The sequence below is a fragment of the Calonectris borealis genome, chromosome 3 (assembly GCF_964195595.1).
Source record: "Calonectris borealis chromosome 3, bCalBor7.hap1.2, whole genome shotgun sequence".
NCBI classification, from domain to species: Eukaryota; Metazoa; Chordata; class Aves; order Procellariiformes; family Procellariidae; genus Calonectris; species Calonectris borealis.
The window spans coordinates 114,865,368-114,887,119 of NC_134314.1; the positions used below are offsets into that span (position 1 = coordinate 114,865,368).

Genomic DNA, 21,752 nt, shown 5'->3' on the forward strand with positions numbered 1-21,752 from the left:
AAAAATACTGAGTGTGAATTGTACAAAACCAAATAATCTCAAATAAATCTAACTGGATGGTGGATAAACCATAAACTGCAGCTACAAATACCTCTTGAATTTGGAAATGGTCTGGACATTTTTCACACTGAGGCTCAAAGCCAGCAAAAAGCACTTGCAGGAATCTCACTGAGAATGGGACAACTGCAAGCATTTGTCCCACATACACAAAGAAGAAAAAAAGCTTTTGCAGATTATTTAAATCTAGTGTGTATGCGGTAAGTATCCTTTAAGCTGAAAAAAAAACACCTCGCTACAGGAACTTTTGCACGGAATATTGAATAATTCATCAGTGGACTTCATTCTGCTTACCGGTCTAACACATCGATCTTACATTTACGGAATGCCTTTGCCTCTTGCACTTACTGCTGCAAACAACAGAGATGAGCCACCAAATTATCTGTAAATTTGGAACCCTGACAAACAGCACTTTCCTAAATTGAGAAGAGGGAATGGCCTCAGCATCTGAGTCCCAGGCGCGCCGTGATTCCCTGGGCTGTGAGGTGCTTTAAGCTAAACCACGCACAGCCCTATGAAGATAACACAAACTGAGGATGCATCTGAAAGCCGGTGGAGAAGCCCATCCAATCCCAGGTCAAAGAGCGCCTCCTAGTAGAAATAAGCTGCCTGGCAAAATTTTATACATCACCTTTTTGCTTTAAGGCAACAAAAGGAAAGCAAACTCCTCAGAACCATCCTAAGGCTGAGACAATTTTGCGTATTATTTATGTCTTAAAAATTGGGTCAAATAACCTGCCAAATCCCTGGGAAAAGGGCATCTCCCTGTGCGCTGCCTTGGGTTCATCAGCGGCAGACCAGAGCTAATAATCAGCTAGCCGCAACATGCTAACATTAATAATAGAGCATAATACACCACCCAAAGTGCCATGTGCAGAGCACTTGTTTGGGCACCTTTTCAGGGCATTCCCCCACCTCCAGCAAATACGTGGTGGCGATACCCCAAGGTGCTTGTGCCATGAGACAGCATGCAAACTGTGCCAAAGAGTAGAGATTAGTAGTAATTTCTGGGTTTGGACAAGCCTGGTATCTCTCACTAGTTCACATTTAGTAATTGTAGGAGTTTTCACATCTTCTCCATATGCCTGTGAGTATAATAATTTGTATTTGTAATGCTGTAAGAAGGTAAAATTTCTCTCCAGAGCTGGACAAAGTTGAGATTTAGTGTCCTGATTTCTTCCCCATCTCTTTAGCCTTGTCAAAAGGACAACAGATGGGGTCCCAAATTAATGGGATTGAGGATTGACAGTTCCCATTCCCACTCTGCCCACGCAGGAGCGTACCCACAGGCTTTTCCTCACAGAACAAGGTGTGCACTAAAAAATTCCCGTGGCCCACTTCTACATGGCAGGGTTGAGACAATATTGCTTTAAAACCCTTTTCTTTTTCTTGAGGAGGTGTTTTAAGCTCTGATTGTTCCCGTCTTATATTCAGGAAAAAACTTTTAGCTTCAAAAAGACTAAATTCAGTATCCCAAGTTTCATCCCAGTAACAAATAGGATACACAATAGCGTCCCATTTTAACAACCTCCACTTTGGCATTCTGTCCAAGTTGATAAAAAATAATCTGACAGTTCTTTCTCATTTGAATGTTTTTATCATTCATTTGGCCTGTAGTTAAGTGGTCTGTATTTTCCCTAGACTATTAATAAAATCGGTGTTTTATTATACCAGCTTAGAAACACTAATTGTTGTCCCTGTCTATAATTCTTTCAAGGTGAAAAGCATTTAATTAAAAACATTTTGGAGTAGCATTTCATTAAAAACATTTTGAACAATTTAGCAGGAGAAAATAAGATAGCAGCCATTGTTTAAATTAAATTTTTCTGTCCATGAATCACATAACACCTTGTGCTGTCAAAGAAGAAAAGGCAGTAACATCAGTGTGCAGGTCATGACCAATCTACCACACATCTGAGTTTCCTTCAGCAAAATGTTCTTGATTTGTTGAAAATACATCATGATTTATAGCAACCAACGTGAGTATGCAATGCTGCTGTCATTCCTCATACGGTGTGTGTAGGAAAAACAGGACATTAACCAACTCAAGAACTCACGCTTCTCATTACTGATAGGTTTGTAAGACAAACGTGATTTGGGGGGGAAATCTGATTTCCAGGTTCTGAATTTGTGAGATAAGATGTCTTTGGTCTGCTGCAGACTTGTTTACGAGGAGGACAGAAGTGATGGTTACAAACAAAAAGAACTCTTCACAAACAGAAAAACCAAACTAGGTAGCAATGCATGAGAAGATAAGAACACATCTTTAGGAAAACTAAAAGATATCAAGAAAAACGTCATTTGAAGAGTCAAATAGGTTAAAGAAGAGGAGGCCTCTTGGCTCTCCAGTCCCAGTGTCGCGTGGCTCAAAACACTGCATCACCCCCGAACATGGACAACCAAGGTCTGAGGGGGCAGAATGGAGGAGGCAACCTGGCCCTTTTCTCACTCGCCGCCCTCCTTCGGCAGCAATTTATCATTCTGGTTTATCAACATCCTTCTTGAACTGGACTCAGTACCTAGATGCAGTCTGAAGAGCACTGAGCTGAGGGTAACAGCCCCTTCCCTCCACCTCCCGGCTGTGCCCCTGTTCGTGATGTGTGTCCGGGCTGTGCCCACCAGGCCCCCAGGGCCTTCCTCGCAGAGCTCCAGCCTCTGTCATTGCTGACTTTCCCCTTCGGCCGGAACCTCACGGGGTTCCTGTTGTCTCCAGCCTGCCTGGGTCCCGCTGGATGGCTGCCTGCCCTCAGCATGATGGATTACCTCCCCAGGTCTCAGAGGCCCGTGCCCGCGGCGTGGCGACGGCTGCCTGCGCGGGTCCCTCGCCAGGGCCAGGCCAGACCAGGCACTGGCCTGGGCCTGTGCCTCCGGTGGCGAGACAACGACCGGGGCCCCACCAGCCCCGCAAGGCTGTGGGGCCCCCAGGGCAACCCACACCTGCCTGTGCCCGGGGCCTGCAGCAGCACCTGGAGCGGGGCTGCAGCCTCGGGGCAGCGAGGCTGGCCGGGGCGGGGGCGGACACGGCGCCCGGGGCGACGAGGCCCCTTCCCGACCGGCCCGGCCCGGAGCCGGCGCAGCAGCCCCGCCCCCGGCGCGGCCTCCGTGACGTCACTGCCTTTCCCACTGGGGGGGGGAGGAGGGCGGTTCTGCTTCCGGGTCAGCCCCCCCCGCCCCGGGCAGGCTCGGGCGGGCGGCGTGCGGGGGCGGTGGCCCCGGCCATGCGGAGCCGGGCCGGGCGGCGGCGGCCGCGCAGGGCCCTGCCTGGGCTGCGGCGGGGCCCCATGGGCCTGGAGCACCCCTCGGGCCGCTGGGGGTAGGGCGGGGTGTCCCCCCTCCCCGCCGCCATGTACACCTTCGTGGTGCGGGACGAGGGCAGCAGCGTGTACGCCGAGGTGAGCCGGCTGCTGCTGGCCAGCGGGCAGTGGCGGCGCCTCCGGAGGGACAACCCCCGCTTCAACCTGATGCTGGGCGAGAGGAACCGGCTCCCCTTCGGCAGGCTGGGTAAGGGTCCCCCCCCCCCCGGCCTCCCCCCGCCGGCAGCAGGGCCCGACCTCCCCCAGCCCCTCTGCAGCCCGGGACCCGGGCTGCGGTCGTGCCCTTCCCGCCTCGGTGAGCCTACCGGGGTCCCCCGCCGCAGGGTGGGGTCCCTGGCGGCTCGACACAGCCTCCCGTCACCTCTGCGGGCACGGGGTCTGCGGGCAGGGCGTGCCCCGGCGGAGTCCCCCGCCGTTCGGGAGGGGGTGCCCCCCGGCCCCTGTCACCGGGCCTCCCGCTGGCAGCGACAGCTGACCGTGTGCTGGGCTCCCTGTCACAGGGACCCGGCGGCCGCCCCGGCCTGCGTCCAGAACAAAGGGCGGGAACCGGGGGGCTCCGTGCAGCCGCTTCCCGGCCCCCGGCAGGGCTCTCTGCAGAAACCGGCCCGGCCGTCCCTGCCGGGAACTGCGGCCGCCAGCCAGGGCTCAAAGGATCCCCCTCCCAAGCTCCCGGCGCGTCGTTTCACCGGTGCCCCCCCAAAACACCCAGCCCAGCTTGGGGGCTGTGCTGTGGCGCAGCAGCGGGGCGGGGCGGAGGGCTCCCGGGGACCCCCATCTCACATGTCGCAGACCCTCAGGGTCCCCGCGCCCCCGGGGGCAGCCCCCACCTCCCGGCCTGCCTGCCTTGTCCTGCTGTCACGCGCTTGGGGCCGTTTTCACCATTGCAGGGGGCTTCAGTCACCCAGCGTGGGTTCGTGGGGAACACGGTGGTGCCAGTGGCATCCCCCTGCCTGGCGCAGGGCAGGGATGTTGCGGGGCTGAGCTTACATGTTATGGGGCTGTTTCTATGGTTTGGGATAGGTTGGGGAACAGGTCTGAGCCAGGTACACTCAAACCCTCACCCTGGAGCTGAGGCTGGTAGGGATGTGCCTCTGCAGCGGCTTGGAGGAGGTGACAGCACGTCTAGTCCCTGCTCAGAGCAGGGTGAGGATTATTCTAGAGGCTGTGTGTGTAGGGCCATCCCCCCCACCACCACCTTTTCCGCTGCTGTCTGACCCCCTCTGTCACACTGCCAACACGCGCAGGCCCGGGAGCTTCCCTGTGCAGGGTTGTCCCCTGCCTGCCGTGCACGCTGCCTGTCCCGTGGCAGGCAGGGCTGTCAGCACAGCCACCCCTGCCCTCGCCCCGCCGGTGGGGAAAAGCCCAAGGGCAGGCAGGGAGAGTGCCGTGCACTGCCCACCAGTGGGGAGAGCCAAGCCAGGTGCTGGCAGCGTTGTAGGGCGCAGCGGAGAGCAGAGATGCACTGTCATTGCCCATGGCTGGGGGCGAGCCGGCAGGAGCCGCAAGGCTGGCAGGTCTCTGTGCACAGTGCCAGCTGCTGTGCTAGCTCCTGTCACCAGGCCTGTCAGAGCAGGTTTGGGATGAGGGCACTGCAAACCCCAGCAGAGCAGTGTGTTTCCCTCCTGGGGCCCCCCTGTCTGTGTCCGAAGGCTGGCAGGACCCTTCTGGCCTCCCTCCTTGCCTTTGGCCCTAGTTTCTTCCTTCCTGGGGCAATTCTGCAGCACTGCTTCTGGCTGCAGAAACATCAGAGCAGGAGGAGCCCCCTCGCCCCAGCAGGTCTGGGGCAGGATGGCTTTTGCAGCCCCTTTCTTGCAGTTGAGACCCAGCACTGACTGCTCTTTCAGATTTGCAAGTCACCAGCTCCAGTGCCTCTTCCCTTGTCTCCACATGCGTTTGTGAGTGGAAAGTCCCCATCACATGGCGATGCCATCTGGTCACCTCCCAGCATCGGGGTGTCTGCAGCAGGCAGGGAAACATTGGGAGAGGCTCGAGCAGCAAGGATTCTCACACACGCTGTAGCCAGGCACAGCAAGCAGACCTGTGCTTTAATGTGGCCAGCAGGCAGGGCCTGTGAGCATCGGGTTTCATTGCAGAACAAGTACAGTTCTTTGATGTGAGTGGGCCTGCGCAGCACGTCCAGCCATGGTGGGCTTGTGGCCATCTCTTACTAACCCCTTCCATCCTCGAAAAGAGCCCTGGGGTGATGGAAGGGTTTCAGCGAGACCTTCAGCATGTGTTGCCATGGGATGCCCAAAAATTCAAATCTTTTCTCACAGCCAAGACACATCTATGACCCGTGGAGAGGGACCATGCTTTGGCACTGGCTTCTTTAACGCATCCTCCTTTAGCAGGAGCTGGTTGCCTGAAATCAGTAGATTCAGACCAAAAATAACATGGTTATTTTGGTACATCTTCCAAAAAGCTGTATCTTCTCTGGTACATCTTCCTAAAGCTATCCTCCTGAGCAACTGTTGCATCAAAGCTGGCTTGGTTTGGTTTCCGAAAGGCTCTACTCAGTGGAAGCAGACATTAATTCAGGGAACTGTAGGGATGTGAATTACTCAGGGGCTAAGCTAGATCATTTCACGTGGGAGAGGGGTAGAAGTAGGGACTCTCAGTATGCACTGCTGCTTCTATGCAGCTGCAGGGACTTCTGTTGCTCTCACTGATACCCTAATTCTTGGGGGATCGTGCCCTTAAGCTGTGAGTGTCTGCATCTAAGTGTGTATCTAACGGAAAAGCAGTTTGTGCTAAAGGGAGAGAAAGGAGGAAGAGGCTGCAGGGGCCTCATAGAGCAGAGAATGCTGGACTGCGCCCTGCCAGCAGACAGGGAGGATTGCCAGTTTGCTCAGTACCTTGGCAGCTTTTTAACCCTGCTAAATGCATGGTGCAGACCTCAGAACATGCCCAAGAACCCGTTCCCCTTCCCGCCTCATGGTCCCTCCTTGCTGACCACCAGACTCCACATCACAGCCCACTGCTCCATGGAGATACTCAGGACACCAAGGAGGATGTGCCTCCCAGCAGGTCAGAGTTATCCAACAGCAGTGGTTTCAAAGCAGGTTTCAGCCACTTCTGTCCTCCTCCTTTGACTAGCCCCATTCCTCCGTCACTGGTGACAGGGTGGACTGACCACTGTGGGGTAGAGCCCACTCAGAGTGGTGGGATCTCCTGGACCTCGATTCCTCCAGGAACCAAGCAAAATCAATAAACTGGAAATAGAAGGAAATTTGATGGTTTTTACTAATTTCTTTCAGTAAATTAAAGCCTGGCAGTGCTGGCTGCACATGGAAGTGCCTGAAGTTACAGATCTTTTCTGGAAAATGGTTTTCAGCTATCTTGTATTTAAAGATTTGTGAATAAAATAGTGACCCAGGTCAGGGCCATGACTTTGGGGTTGAAATAGATATTCACTCTCTGTGATCTCGCATCCTCCTGGTCTTTAAGGTAATGTTTGCTCCAGGCCTTTTTTCCCAGGCAAACACCAAGGAGGATAATTAAAGCTCAAGTCCTTTTTCAGGGTCTAAATCACTCCCACAGGCATTTTTTTGAAAAGAGAAAGTGAAGATGGAAGTAACTGCCACGCTTGGGGGAGCCCCCTGGTCCTAGGTCATTTCAAACCAGAGCAGTTTTCCATCATGTTTTCCCTATCGAGGCTCTTGTCAGTTGTTGTCACCAGTGACCCAGGTATTGCCACAGGCATCACTTGCCTCTTGCATGTCCATGTTCGGCTGCACTGGTTGTGTGGGAGAGCCTGCGTGGTGTTGCCCAGATTTGCGTTAGCCTTTAGACAACTGCTGCCATCCTGTCCCCCCAGAGAGCTTCCAGCTGAGCGCAGGTGTTCGGGTACTGTAAGAAGGTGAAGGAAGGCAGGCTGTAGTGTGAAGTCCAGTATTGGTAAGGAGGTACCCATGTATTTGGCACTCTCTTTGGCACTTGTGAGGCCACAGTTGGATACTGGGACCAGTTTGGGACTTTCCAGTGCAAGAACGGCATAGACACCCTGGAGTGACTCCAGCAGGGGCCATCAGGATAGTCAGGGGGACACAGGATGGCAGTCAAGCACTGGGACAAGGACCTGTATAGAAGCAGTAGGATCTTCTTCCTTAGGGCTACTCAGACTTTGACTGAACAAGAGGTTGGAGCAGAGACCCCCAGAGGTCCCTTCCCACCCCAGCTATCCAAGGGGGCTTGCTGCAAACTGCCAGAGGGAAGCAATACTCCAAATCTTTTAACGTTTCCCAGTGTTTTGTGATATAAGGTCCGACAGGGAGTCCTGCTGTACGTGACAAAGAAACGAGGCCCTTTCCTAAGTTGTGATCTTTGTATCATGGTGTGCTTCCTGCATCCTTCTACTGCATTTAAGAGTAACTGAAATCTTGGCTTTTAAAAACTGCCACCAGCAAACAGAGAACATTTTTGGGTGGCGCTGCCAGTTCCCAGTGTGAATTAGAAAATGATTATGTTCCTTTGGAAAATAGAAGTGTCAGATTCAAAACACGCTTGGGTAAATGCATGGTTTTTCATAACTAAAAGAAAGAAACCACAGGTGCCAGTACCAGCTTAGAGCCTGTTTCTGTGATGCAAGGCAAGGAAACAGCCTCCTTTCTCTTCCCTACTGCACAGGTCCTCTGCACCAAGCAGATATTTTTCCTTCATTAATTGTGAAGTTTGTCTGACCTCTTTGTTTCCCCTTTCTAGGTCATGAACCCGGACTTGTGCAGCTGGTGAATTACTACAGGGGAGCAGACAAGCTGTGCCGCAAAGCATCTCTGGTGAAGTAAGAAATTCACTGAAATGTTACATGGGATTGGCAGAAATTTTTCTTCTAACGATTGTTGAGTGTTGAACCTGTATTTCACAGAACAGCTGCCCTGGGAGTGTCCTAGCATGTGCTGTCTTCAGACTTCTGTGCTGGTCTCTAGAGCTATCTGTGTGCACAAAGACCTCTTTGTAACTTCAGGGGAAATGCCGTTTCCACTGAATTACATCTGCTTGAAACCATAGAGTGTATTGAATCAGATTAGAGCCAAATCAAAAGGGAAAAAAAGAAACCAACCATACCTGCTCTTTTTCCTTGTAGACATTTATTTAAAACCTACTCCTTTTATTCTCTGTTTCATACAGAGATGGAACACTAATATGCCTTTAGTTAATCAGATTTGTTGGTCAAACAAATGCTTGGAGACATCTCCAGGAAGAGCTCTGGGAGTTATTTCCGCATGACCAGCCGTGCCAGGGTCTCCTGGGGAAATGTGGATGAGCTTTCATTGTAGATAACCTTGTCCCTGTGCAAACTCTGTGGCCGTTAGGGCATCTTCATGTCAGAGCTCTTGGTCTCCTTCAAGTGTTTGATTCCACGTTAGTGTCTGTGCTGCCTCTTGCTGATGCAGTTCCACAGACTGTGTGTGCTGATCCAAGGCCTCTCCTTCCCCTGCGAAGAACCTGGTCCCAATTGCTTTCTTTACAGTGGTGATGGTGTTTGTCAGGAACTAGCAGAGTATTTTTTAAACAAGCACTCACGGCACTCCCCAGCTGGATTTCTCTGTGACCTGTGGTCTAGAGGCAGTGCTGAAAGTGCTTGCACATCTGTTTTTCTCTCCTGAAGCGTGGCTGACCTTTCTAACTGTGGGGTTAACCATGCATCAAGCTACTTATGAACCCAAGGGACCACAAAGGACATTCCTCAGGGCTCCCAGGGTGTCACTGACTGACTGCCATTTCAACAGAGAGGCACAAATGCACAGAGAGTCAGCAAGTCATGAGCTCTGCTTTTGGCCTTAAGCAAAGCATAGAGCGAGCGTTCAGAGAGGCAGGCAGCTCCCTTGACTCTGAAAGAAAACAAGCCTGGGCTCTGCTAACAGAAGTTTGCTGGCATCTCTAGACATTACTGGTAGGAGAGGTGTGCCAGAGAGATCGGAGACTGCATGATACAAACGGGATCCCAGACACCTTGGGACATGAAACATGTCGTTATGTCCTTGCTTTCAAGTGGGTTCCCAGTGGTCTTTATCCACAACTGGGACACCTGATCGGATCTCAGTGGGGATGGGATCAAGGGCTAAGCACCAGCACAGAGAACGTTACTGCTCTGGCTTCCCTTTTGCCTGTTGTGATCGTAGCATCCTTCCTGCCCCATTCCGTGTTAGCAAACACATCTCCTCGGTTCCCTTGTGCAGAGATGATGCAGAGAATGCACCACAAGCTCTAGTTACGTGGAAACTTCTCTACTGATTGTTTCACAATGTCCATAGTATCTACAAAACGTTTAATGAAAGTGTGCAGGTCTGGTTCAAAGAGCTGTGCTTGGCTGCAGGTTGGGGTTGCCGTGGTATCTTTAGGAAAACCCTAATTTCAAGGGTCTAAGGAAAATATAATAATTTAGCACAGACTATCTGTAAGCTGCTACTCATCACCAAGCAGAAGAGCCCAGTTAATGATGATCTTTACTTATTAAATGATGTCCATGCAGGTGGGGACACTCTGGAGATTAACAGCCTGTCTCTCTTCACCCAGGCTAATCAAGACAAGCCCTGAACTATCGGAGTCCTGCACGTGGTTCCCTGAGTCATATGTGATTTACCCAACAAACTTGAAGACCCCCGTGGCTCCAGCACAGAATGGAATTCGCCATCTCATAAACAACACAAGGACAGATGAGCGGGAAGTCTTCTTGGCAGCTTACAACAGGCGGCAGGAAGGCAAAGAAGGCAATGTGTGGATCGCCAAGTCCTCAGCTGGTGCCAAAGGTTCATTCTACAGCAAAACAAGCCACCTTCTTGTTATTCCTTACTCTTTACTTGATCGGTAGAGTTTGGCTGAGCCCAGCTGATATCTAGCCTGTCTATGAGGGGCTTCACCTACCAACTCCATGCCAGTCAAGCCAGCATAGGGCTCTCCTTTTCTTGGTGGCATGGGGCTCCTGACAAGCGTGCACATGCTACCTAGGATATGGATGGCGGTGAAAGGACCTCCACTTTTCTACACATGCACCTCAAAATATGAGAAAGTTTGCTGCAGGGAGAAGGCAGCAGAGACCAGCAGACGAGGGGAATGTGGAGAGCAGGAGATAACAGGAAGCATAACAGGATAAGGGGAGGAGGGCAGCAGGCAGGACAGCAGCCTTCAAGGGCAAGGAGCCCAGCTCTCCATGCTGCAGCTAAGCCTGGTTTCACCTGGGCAGAAATACTGCTGCTTGTCTTTCAACCAAACCCAGATGTCTGGTGCCAGTGGCCTACCTAAGATCACACTGAGAGACTGGCTGAGCAGCCACAAGCTCAGTGCATCAAAATTACACCCAAGCCTCAGGGGAAGGTTTCAGCAAAAATGTGGCAGTATTTAAATGGCACATCTAACTTTAATGAAGAGCTTCCACAGCAGGGGAAAACACTGGCTGCATGGACGAACATTTTGAAATAGTTTTTTTCCTAATTCAGCAGTGATTTTAATCGTAACTTAAATGAACTCATTGAGCAGGGCAACACTGCACAAGTGTGCATGTGTGACTGCCTCCGGCAGCCAGAGAAGCCAGGCAGGGGGAGAAAGTCTGAGTCTAGGGGAAGGTACCAGAGCAAAGACAAGCAATGCAATGTCTGTATGTCCCTTTAATTTGAATAAGGCAATAGATACCTAAGTGGTAATGTGTCCTTCCTTGTTCCAGGATCATTGCATCGCTCGCTCTGTGGAAATACTGAGTTATTAGATGAGATAGCTGGACACAGCTATAGATGTAATGCTTTGGTAACTATGTGCTGTCTGTCAGTTACGGCAGTATCACGGGCACGTTATCAGAATGGCTTTATGAAAACTTGCCTTGCCATGTGTGCAGACCCCAGGCGGCAGAGCCCAGCCTGAGGAAGGACCTGATCGTTTCAAAGAGAACAAGCCCACACGTATTACTCATATTTGCAGAGTCACTTTTGATGCAGTCTTACAAAAATCACCAGAGAATGTGAAAGCCAGAGGTGGCTGCAGGGAGGCTGCATGATAAAACTGTCCTTCATGCTGGCTTCCTTCACTGCTCTGCTCTCTTGGCTGTGTTACCAAGAAGCACCAGAAGAGTATGTTTATTTTCATCAGGGAGGAAGGGGAGATAATCCTTTTTTTATGCCAGTGAGGGAATGTGTTTCTGTGTGGTATAACTGTCTGGCAAAGAATCAATCTGGGCAAGTGAAAAGGCCATTGCTGTGGTTTGCTGCAGGATGGGGAGGTTTAAACTCTCCACATACTTTATTCAAGTGTGATCTCATCTTTTCTGTATTAAAGCAGAGCGACTTTTCATATTCATCAGTGTGCTGCAGAACGCAAGCTGGGGATTAGTGGAAAGCAGAGCCTCATGTCAATTTTCTAGAGGAAAGTTTTGAATGTCTGGGCATTACTTCTGATGAAGAAGAAAGCTTGTCGACATTAATTGCCAAGGCAGGTCCAGCTTAGGCACAGCCCCTGACTCGGGACAGGTCTAGTGGAAGCTTGGTTGTCCATCAGTAAAAGGAATATTAAAGGTTTAGGATGTTCTGACTTAAAAGTTGAGAAATTTTTCAACTGTGGCTAGAGGTTGTGATGTTTTCTTTGAAAGAAGGAACAGCTGCCCCACATAAGCTGCTTTGCTGCCTCACTGGGTTGCTGCACTGTTAAGTTAACCTCCCCCTTGATTCACCATCTGTCCGGTGCAGAATGGGTGTCTGCTGATCTTCCCGCTGCAGGGGCTTTACTGGCTTACAGAGATTTGTTTCCCTCCTTCCCCCAGTGCACAACCTGTGGTTGTACCAATGCAAATTTATGCCTGGCTCTGCTGTGATGAGGGGACTAAAAATCTTGCCCCCCTCATAAAACACGGGTGAGAAAGATACTTTGATGAAAGGACTTCCTTTCGGTGGAGGACGCTAAGATGGGTAGGGGGTCAGTAGGGCTAGGAGGCTGTGACTCACAGGTATGCAAAGTATGGAGCAGTGAAAGTACCTGCAGGGCTGTGTCGACAGCAGCCTTCAGAAGTCACAGCTAGGAGCATTTTTCATGGGATGATCCTGTCAAACCCTGCCTGTGCTCCAAACCTCCCAGTGCCACCTTGAAGAGTGTTTGTTTCTCTTCACTCAGTATTTCCTCCAAAACACTCAGCACAAAATTAAGACTAAGTCATCAGATTTAGTCCAAAAAGTTAACTAAATGCCTGAAGACTAGACATGGTGCCAGGGAAGCGTTAGATAATTTTACTTGAGCTGGTTTATCCCTCATGTGGCACCGTGCCATCCTTTTATCAAATCCCAGAAGGGATATGTTCTCTCTTCATTGCTCTGCAACAGTGGTTTCATATCTGGACTCTTGCAAGAAATGAACAGTGACAGTTTCAGCAAAAATGTGGCAGTATTTAAATGGCACATCTAACTTCTTTAATGAAGAGCTTCCACAGCAGGGGAAAACACTGGCTGCATGGATGAACATTTTGAAATAGTTTTTTTCCTAATTCAGCAGTGATTTTAATCGTAACTTAAATGAACTCATTGAGCAGGGCAACACTGCACAAGTGTGCATGTGTGACTGCCTCCGGCAGCCAGAGAAGCCAGGCAGGGGGAGAAAGTCTGAGTCTAGGATAATAAAAACACAAACCGCCCTCCCAAAATTAAAAAAAAAAAAAAAACAAAAAACCCACAAACAAACTGCTAAACCCCCTGTTCTCCAAACTGCAGAAAAACAGGGAAAACCAAAACAGAATTCAACAAGTGCTGAACTTGTGCGCCACCCCCCCCCCCCAGCCAAGCCCAGCTGCAAAAAAAAACACTGGAAAAGGAAACAAAATCCCCCAAACCAAGCAGCTGCCTCACTGCTTGCCAAGGTCCCTGTCTGCTGTGCATCCCCTCACACCTGAATAGCCACCCCGCTGCAGACAAGCCCCAGGCAGGCCATGCCATCTCAGGTACCCTTGGTTCCCATTTGCATTAACTCCCATTACTGAGGAGCCAGACGCCCCGTGACGTGGTAACAGGAAGATCCCTCTGCAGATTCAGTGCCTGACCCTGAGCGAACGTGGCATCGCTTGTGCACCAACCATCCCTGGGGCCGTGGGTTCTTGCATGTCGCATGGCTTTTTGGGCAAATGAACCATGGTCCACTTGGGCCCTGAAAAAGCTCCAGCAAAGGCAGGAGGATCCTCTACCTAATTTTGTCTTCGTCTTTCTGTGCCAGGGGAAGGGATCCTGATTTCTTCAGAGGCTGCAGAGCTCCTGGACTTCATCGATGAGCAGGGACAAGTGCACGTGATTCAGAAATACCTGGAGAAGCCTCTGCTTTTAGAGCCAGGGCATCGCAAGTTTGATATCAGGTAACCTTTTCTGCTTTTGTAGTAATACCGGTTTTCATTTTCGTGCTGTTTCTTTTTAAGCCACTGAGACTGGAGTTTGTTCTTTCGCCCCCCAGGAGCTGGGTTCTCGTGGATCATCAATATAATATCTACCTCTACAGAGAGGGTGTCCTGCGGACCTCTTCCGAACCATATAACAGTGCTAATTTCCAGGACAAAACCTGCCACTTGACCAATCACTGCATTCAGAAGGAATATTCCAAAAACTACGGGCGGTATGAAGAAGGGAATGAAATGTTCTTCGAGGAGTTCAACCAGTATCTGATGGATGCCCTGAACACAACGCTTGAGAATAGCATCTTACTGCAAATCAAACACATAATAAGGTAGCCAGCTGCCTGTTGCATAGGGGAACATAACCCTTCAGTGTCAGGGAATGTGTATGGACACAGCTGGGGAAGCAGACAGATTGACAAGGGAAGGGTTGCAATTGCATAAATTTAAGATAAAGCTATAAACCCCCCAATGGCATTGCTTAATGAAAAGGGATCTCTGTAAGTGCTCTTCTCTCAAGGGTGTGTGTCAGTGTGTCTGGATTTTGCCAGCTGTGGCTGGAGAAGGATGGAGTGAGATCACTTGGTAAGGAAATAGGGTAGGTCGAAAGACAGGGCTGGGAGAGGTTGAGGTTAAAAAAGGTATAAGGTGTAAGACGGGAAATGAAGCCAGACTCAAGTCTGCAGGATCTCATTGCTTCCCCCACCATCAGCAAGCAGCAGTGCATCTCATTGGCATAGGTCGTCTTACTCAGTCCACACAGAACCAGCTACCTACTGGGCACAGAAAGTGCCTGGAAAGAGATCTCAGACATCACTGTGCCGCAGAGAATCCAGGTCTTGGCAAAGTGATCCTTCATGCCAAATTTACTTTGCAAGTACTCCATTGCTGTTACTTACACCAAAAAGACATGACATGATCTTTGAGGGACTCGGAGGCAAATGAGCTCTCAATGGCAGTTCCTTGGGGACCTGGTGCAGCTCTCTGTGGCTCTACCTAATGCTCCAGGCTCTAATTGCACATCATGTTTTTCAGCTTGCCTAATCCAGTAGTGAGGGTGGATGCTGCTCTCCAGCTCTTTGGGAGTTAGCTCAGGGGTGTCCCCACATGTGTTTTGATGGTTGCGTGATCTCACTTGCAGGGACCTGGTTACCTGGTGTGTTGGATATAGCTTGTAATTTGGGGCAGTCCCAGCGCGACAGGGGACCCCTCCACTTAACTGTGGTATGCGCATGCCCTCAGAAGCTGCAGTGCGACAGGTGTGTCCACAGGGCTTTTAATCTTGAGTTTCTGTTTTTCCCTTCACAGAAGCTGCCTTATGTGTATAGAGCCTGCAATCAGCACAAAGCATCTTCACTACCAGAGCTTCCAGCTCTTTGGCTTTGACTTCATGGTGGATGAGGAGCTGAAGGTCTGGCTGATAGAAGTCAATGGGGCCCCAGCGTGTGCCCAGTGAGTAATCAGTTTCTGTAACACACTTGCAATGCCGCCATTGACATGCCTCACCCAAAACATGGCTGTGTCCCAGCTCCAAGTGAAAAAGGTGGAAGAAAATGAATGGCAGGGGAGAGTTTTCCAGGCTAACCCATACCGGACACTGCTCTAAGTGCCAGCTGATTTAAGTTCATTGCTCCTGTCTCTGTGTTTAGTATCCCCCAGACTCTTTCCTATGTGAGATGGGGCACTAACCTCAGTTTTTGGACAAATGATTTGAGTATAACGGGTCATTCTTATTGACACTGTTGGGTTGAAGTTATGTTGCAGAATTAATGCTTTGGGGTCAAGTGGTTTCTCAGTCTCTCTTGTGGAGCCACTGGTGGCTGGTCTTTACCTGAACACATGATAAATGAGTAGCATTAAGGCCAGCAGCTGGAAGTGAATGACTGAATTTGCAGGCAGCAGGACCCCAGAGCACACTGAGGATGCTGCAGACATTGGATCAAAGCCTCCACCAGCCACAGGGAGGCTGGGACAGCCAAACAACTGTGGCCATGAACATCTCTCCATAGGCACAGCGGGAGGTGCTGTATTATGTGATTGAGACAACTGCAGAAGACTAGAAATCTTTGCTAAATGGGCATCTGTATTGTATACAAGCCCAGCAAAACAGAACAGGCTGTACATCACTACTTTAGAATTTGATTAGATTAGATGTAGATGTAGATTAGATTAGATGTAGATTAAATTAGATTAGATCATCACTAACAGTAGACAAAAAATACAGGCCAAACCTACCAGACAGCCTGTTCAGCAGCCTTTCCAGGACTAGGGCTTGGGGAGCTTTGTGTGTCCAGGATGCCCTGTTCACCATGTGCACCATGGTGCAATACTGCCTTGCACCTCCTTGTGTTGCTGTATGGGTAGAATTTGGCTGTTGCTGGTTGGATTTGGGTTGCAGCAGTGCCCTGTTTGCTTTGTGCCTCTGTGGGCACTTGGAAGCCATCAAAAGCAGCTGAGGTAGTTTTTGGCTATTTGTGGCTTCTTCTCTTCAGGGTTATTCTAATTTATAGCACCCATATCACAGAGTTCCCATTTAAGAGACAAAAATTGGCTGCTGAAAGCACTAACATTCCCAGGAGCTGAAAAAGTGTCTTACTGTCCTGTAGCCCCAAAGGCACAGGGTGAAAGACATTGTTAATCCTAGTAAACATAGCTTTGGTACTAAAAATGTCCCAGATGCCAGCATGTTCAGGGAGGTTACACATGTATTTCCTTCAGGAGAAATTGAAGCTATTGTTAACTCATTTCTCAAACACCTTGTCTCTCTTCTCCCTAATCCTGCTCTGCATGAGCTGTGCCATGGTGAAACACATCCCACACTTCCAGAGGGTCCTGTGAAGTCTATGTGCCTGGTCACAAGCTGATGTGCACAGCTGCACCCCAGTGCAGCATTTCATCAAACCATGAATGCATTAGAGCAGTCCCCCTGGGGCACATGCCCGCATGAACGGGGTCTGGTGTGATAAACACAACTCCCTGAGTTGGAAAGCTGGTACAGGGGGTGCTCAGCTGTTGTCTGCCCCCATGCATCTTGTGGTGACTCAAGTCTGGGGCCTGCAGGTGTGGAGACTCTGCTTAGGAGCCTGTTCTGACAATAAACTTCGATAATGGGTTTTGTGGTCCCGTCTGGCAGAGAGCAATATTGGGAACGGGAGCACCGTTGAAAAAGAAGATGGTTGCTGGGGTAGGCAGGGAGGAGATGGAAGAGATGCCACCCTCCTCCCATTTGCCACCCTGGAGCTACCTGTAATGGGAGCAGGATCTTGTAGATCCTGCTGGGAAAATGCATGTCTATGTAAAAATTGGTCAGGGGCCTGCTGGTTTGTCCTGCCTGGGCATCTGATTCTCTCTCTCTCTCATCTCTTAGGAAGCTGTATGCAGAGCTCTGCCAAGGAATTGTGGATGTAGCCATCTCTAGTGTTTTCCCCCTCAACGACACTGGGCAGAAGACGAGCCAGCCATCATCAATCTTTATCAAGCTGTGATGATGACAGGAATGCCTCTGCTGTGCACAGGGAGAGACTGCTCCCATTGGGTCAGCACAGTTCGGTGGCTTATCTCAGTATCATGCCAAAAAGTGATAGAGACAGGCTTCTTATTTTCTGGGAAATCATGGGGAAAAACAACAAAACAGTCATCCACACAGAGCTGCGATGAGCCAGAGCTGCTCAGATAACCCTGCCTGCATTCACCAAAATCCACTTTAGAAACAGCTCTTGTGACTTTGATATCTGAAAGAAATCTCTCTGGGAGAACAACAAAATAACCTTAAAATGAAACCCCAACAGGGATACTATAATACTGTATTAGCTCCTCCTTTTCTATAGAGATAACATTGAGTTTTTTAAGGGAATTGAGCGAAGGGAACGATGATCTTCCGGGACGTCGTGGCTGGGAAGTTGTCCTCCTGCTGTGTTTCTTCTTTCCTCACCTACTGCATCATTAGTGCCTTAGCTCAGCTCCAAATAGGTGACTCCTTTCCTTTGTTCCTGCTCTATTATGTAGAAAGGAGCAAGCTGTCTTGCATCGCAGGATGCCTAAAATCAGGAACACCAAGAATTCAGTTTCCTTAGGACATTTTCCAAGCTGGTTGGCTGAACACCCAGACAACAGCTGGCAAAAGGGTGCTGAACTGCAGGCGGTGAATTAACCCAAGCAAGGAAGGCAATTTTGTTTATTTATAGCTATCCCTTTTCCTAATGAGATTTGAATCAGTGTCCGTCCCAGTCTGATGCAGTTGGATTCTGTTTAAAAGAGGTAGAGAGACCCTCTCAGGGCTCACCGGCAGGCTGTAGGATTTCTGGCATCAGTTTCGTGCTAAGAGTGTTTCAAATGACAGAAACCCAGTCTCCTCAGTTTCTTCTGAGACACTGCAGTGACTTTAGGCTCTTCCCTCAGCTTTCATTTTCATGCATTTGAGGCTTGAATCTGAAATCTTTCAACCCAAATGGTTTTTATCCTGATTGATCCAGCCAATTTTAATCTCCCCCATTTGACAAATACTGCAATTTTCTGCCCTGAACACAGTCCACAGCTCAGTCCCAGCTAGGTGGAAGGTGGATGAGGTTTTGTAGACCAGGAGAGAAATTCCTTGTGTATAGGTTTGCCACACAGCTGGGAAGGCAGGTTTTTTTGGGGGGGAGGGAGGTTAAATTCCTTGAGGTCCCTGACTTTCTGAGCTAACATCTACTTTGAGTATAACCTAAATCCCTGGCATATTGCCCACCCTGTGAACTGTATCTGAATTTTCAGCATGAGCCCAGTACATCCCTCCTAAGCTAGAGCTCTTTGCAGAGCACAGTGGCACTTGTAACAGCAGCGGGCTTTGTGGGAGGTGTTCAGGGCTGTGTTCTGCTGCCTCTGGCAGGGAGAGATGGTTGGCACCGAAATAAACTGGTTCCTGATATCCAAAACAAACAAACAAGAAGAGTTCGTGGAGGTTACAAGCTTCTGGCTGCCTGTGTGTAATGGAAAGTGAATCAAGCAGTGTGATTTCGGCCTCCCTCAAAAGATCCTAGCGCTTTGGCATACTCACCTCTGCTCATGACGGAGATTTCGGAGGTCTTCCTGCCAGCAGACGATCCTGGCACCTTTCTGTAGGCAGGACTGGAGTGCCCAGGCCTCCTTGGAGTGATGCGTTTTGATCGTGCTGTCATGGGATGGACATTGGTTGTGACATGCTGTGAATCCACAAGTGGCAGCATTTCACACAGGGCCACTCAAATCCAGGAGGGAAGAGAGTGCTTAGCAAAACCCCGTGGAAACATCGCAAAGCAGGCACATCCCAAAGAGCTGCACAAGCACCTCTGAAGTTGTCAACACCCTGAAGCGTGGCGTGGATCCACATCTGCAGGGAGTGTGGCAGACGCAGGGTGCACTGCTGCATGCTGAGAAGTGACAGGGAGCAGGAGCTGTGTGAAAACGGGGCTGCGGCTTTGTTCCCCTGCACTGCAAGTGCTGGTGGGTGGCTTCGCTTCCAGCGAGACCCCGAGTGCCAGGCCTGGTCTCTGGATTCGGGCCTCGTGGGTGTTCGGAAGAGGGACCGTCAGTTTGTGAGATGGGAAGCGCTGGGTGATGAGCTGGGAGAGGGTGTGGGGAAAGGACTGGTTGGGTTTTTTAACCTTATGATAGCACATAGGTGTCAAAATTTCACTGCAGGCCAGGTAAAGCGTAGTGGTAACACTCCAAGGTAAAATGTAGGCTATAAAGGTTGTTACTCAACTTGGAAAGTTCACCACATCTCCACTGGCATTTTCATGTTAGCTCATGTGAGCTTAAAAATTACACCTTTTTGCCCAGCAAAGGGAAGATCTAATAGCAATTGCTCTGGTCCAGGAGGTGCATGAGGTGACAGAGGAGACGTTGGGCTCTTGCAAGCTCTAGGGCAGATGAGAGCAGAGCGCGAAGTGAGAAGAGAAAATTTTCCCCAACATAATGAAATGAGAAATGCTTATTTTCTGGGGTGCTAGACCCATCCTTCTTTTCCCCTCAAAAGGGGAATTAAAAAACCGAATCACTCCCTTACTGCACAGTAACGTGAGATTTCTGCCAATGTAGTGGGATAAGGGCAAGAAAGCTGCCTGGATGCAGGCAAAAGTCAGCGGCCCCCACTGGAGCAGCTGGTACCGCTGGGAGGAACAGTGACTCGGGAGCCTCTGCCTAACTCCAAGGCCTTTTCTTCCCCCTTTTTCAGCCCAGATTGTGTTGTGGCATGTCAGCAGCTGGCTGTTTTTGCTGCTCAGCTGAAAGTGGGGCTTCAACTTGATGGCAGAGCCGTGACTACAGGTGATGCAGCTATTCATACCCTGCCTTTTCAAACTGGGCTTGGGAGAGATAGTGATTCAGGGATGCTTTAATCGTTGGCTTGTTTGCTGAATTTTTCAGAAATAAGCAACAGCCTCTGGAGGAAAATGGCAGGTATTGCGTGTATTTACCACCTGCTCTCTAAGTGCTCCCCAAGGTAAAGCACAGGAGGTAAATGATAAAGGACAGAGAGCACAGTGCCTAAGATCTTGCCCAAAATATTAGCTACGAGGTGGAGTAGAGGATGTGTGTATGGCTGAGGCCTGAGCATTGCATCTGTGGGTGCACTTTGCAAGTGATGCTCACAAGCCCTTGTGAGACTTCTGTTTGTTTCTTTTTTTAGGAATACACAACAATAAATGTTTTCTAGCTTATTTCAGCTAAAAGGTCAATAGAAAAGGTCTTACTCTCTTTCCTGAGTTTTCACAAAGGATGGTGCTGGGTTTCCAGAAAACACCTACCATATTGCAGAATGTCTCTAGTCTTAGTTGTATCCCTTCATGTCCGCCATGAAGGATTTCAGGCCCAGGTGCTCTGGCTGCGTTTTCCAGCAAGGTCTGGTCCCGCTGGACTCTGGGTTTCAGGTAACTCCCATGAGGCTTGTCTCATACCAGGTTAGTCATGATTACCACGCAACAGCTTTTGTGCTTCTGCCAAAATCCAGTGGGCAGCCACAGCCCACGGAAAACACTGGAGGAATCTAAGAAACTTCAGGACTGCTTGCATGTCCCTGCTCCCAGCATTTCTTGTTCTTTACGTGCAGCTCTCCTCCAGGAGAGAAATGCTGTGCCGTACGTAGGTTCATAATCATGTCTCATTGCCAGTGTCCGCTATGGCAGCCCTCAGAAAACCCTGGTGTTGAGAAGATGGTGGGGCACATACGGCGCTGCCAAGCTGGCAGCCCGCCGGGCTCCAGTTCATGCCCCCAGCTGCTCTCACGTCAGCATGTGCGTGTGGGGCCAGCAGGTGCCTGAGCTTGTGGGTCTCCGGCGACTATCCACATCTCTCCTAAACCATCATTAAAACATGCAAACCCCACAGCCTGCGGTGTTTCCTTGGGGCAGTGGGCCCCCAGGGTGTCAGGTCCCCGGGGAAAACTTCTTGTGGGTGCCCGTGGAGGGTGTTGCCCCCCTTGCCATGTGGGACCCCAGGAGCCAGCCCAGCCCAACAGCAGAGGTTCCCTTACTTTGGGGTGACAAATGCAAGACAGCAGCATGGTATGAGGGGTGCTGGCCTCACACCCTACGGCTGTTGCAGCACCAGTGGGAGCTGGGGAGTGGGGTGGCTGTTTGGGAGTCCAGGGGTGCAGAGGCAGCAGGGAGTGATGGGGGGGGGGGCGGGTGTCAAAGCTTCCCCACTGCTGCTGCAGGGGTACTGGGGTGCATGTGGTTGTGGGGGGCAGGCCCAGGGGGACATGGGTGCGGATGGCTGGGGACACGGTGCTGGGAGTACCTGCCGGGGGGACCATAGCTACGGGGGACGCGGCTGGGGGTGGCTGTGGGGCACAGGGTGGGGGTCGGGGACAGGGGGACGCGGCTGGGGGTGCCCGTGGGGCACAGGGTGGGGGTCGGGGACAGGGGGACGCGGCTGGGGGTGCCCGTGGGGCACAGGGTGGGGGTCGGGGACAGGGGGACGCGGCTGGGGGTGCCCGTGGGGCACAGGGTGGGGGTCGGGGACAGGGGGACGCGGCTGGGGGTGCCCGTGGGGCACAGGGTGGGGGTCGGGGACAG

The 21,752-nt window shown here is 50.7% G+C and overlaps 1 protein-coding gene across 1 annotated transcript; it reads left to right on the forward strand.

Annotated features, from left to right (window-relative positions):
• Positions 1 to 3,325: 3,325 nt before the first annotated feature.
• TTL (tubulin tyrosine ligase) lies at positions 3,326 to 20,357 on the forward strand. The gene is made up of 7 exons (XM_075147404.1): positions 3,326 to 3,558; positions 8,073 to 8,151; positions 9,888 to 10,120; positions 13,551 to 13,686; positions 13,782 to 14,051; positions 15,028 to 15,171; positions 17,087 to 20,357. The coding sequence occupies exons 1-7, from the start codon at positions 3,402 to 3,404 to the stop codon at positions 17,202 to 17,204; spliced, it is 1,137 nt and encodes a 378-aa protein (XP_075003505.1). The 5' UTR covers positions 3,326 to 3,401; the 3' UTR covers positions 17,205 to 20,357.
• The last annotated feature ends 1,395 nt before the right edge of the window (positions 20,358 to 21,752 follow it).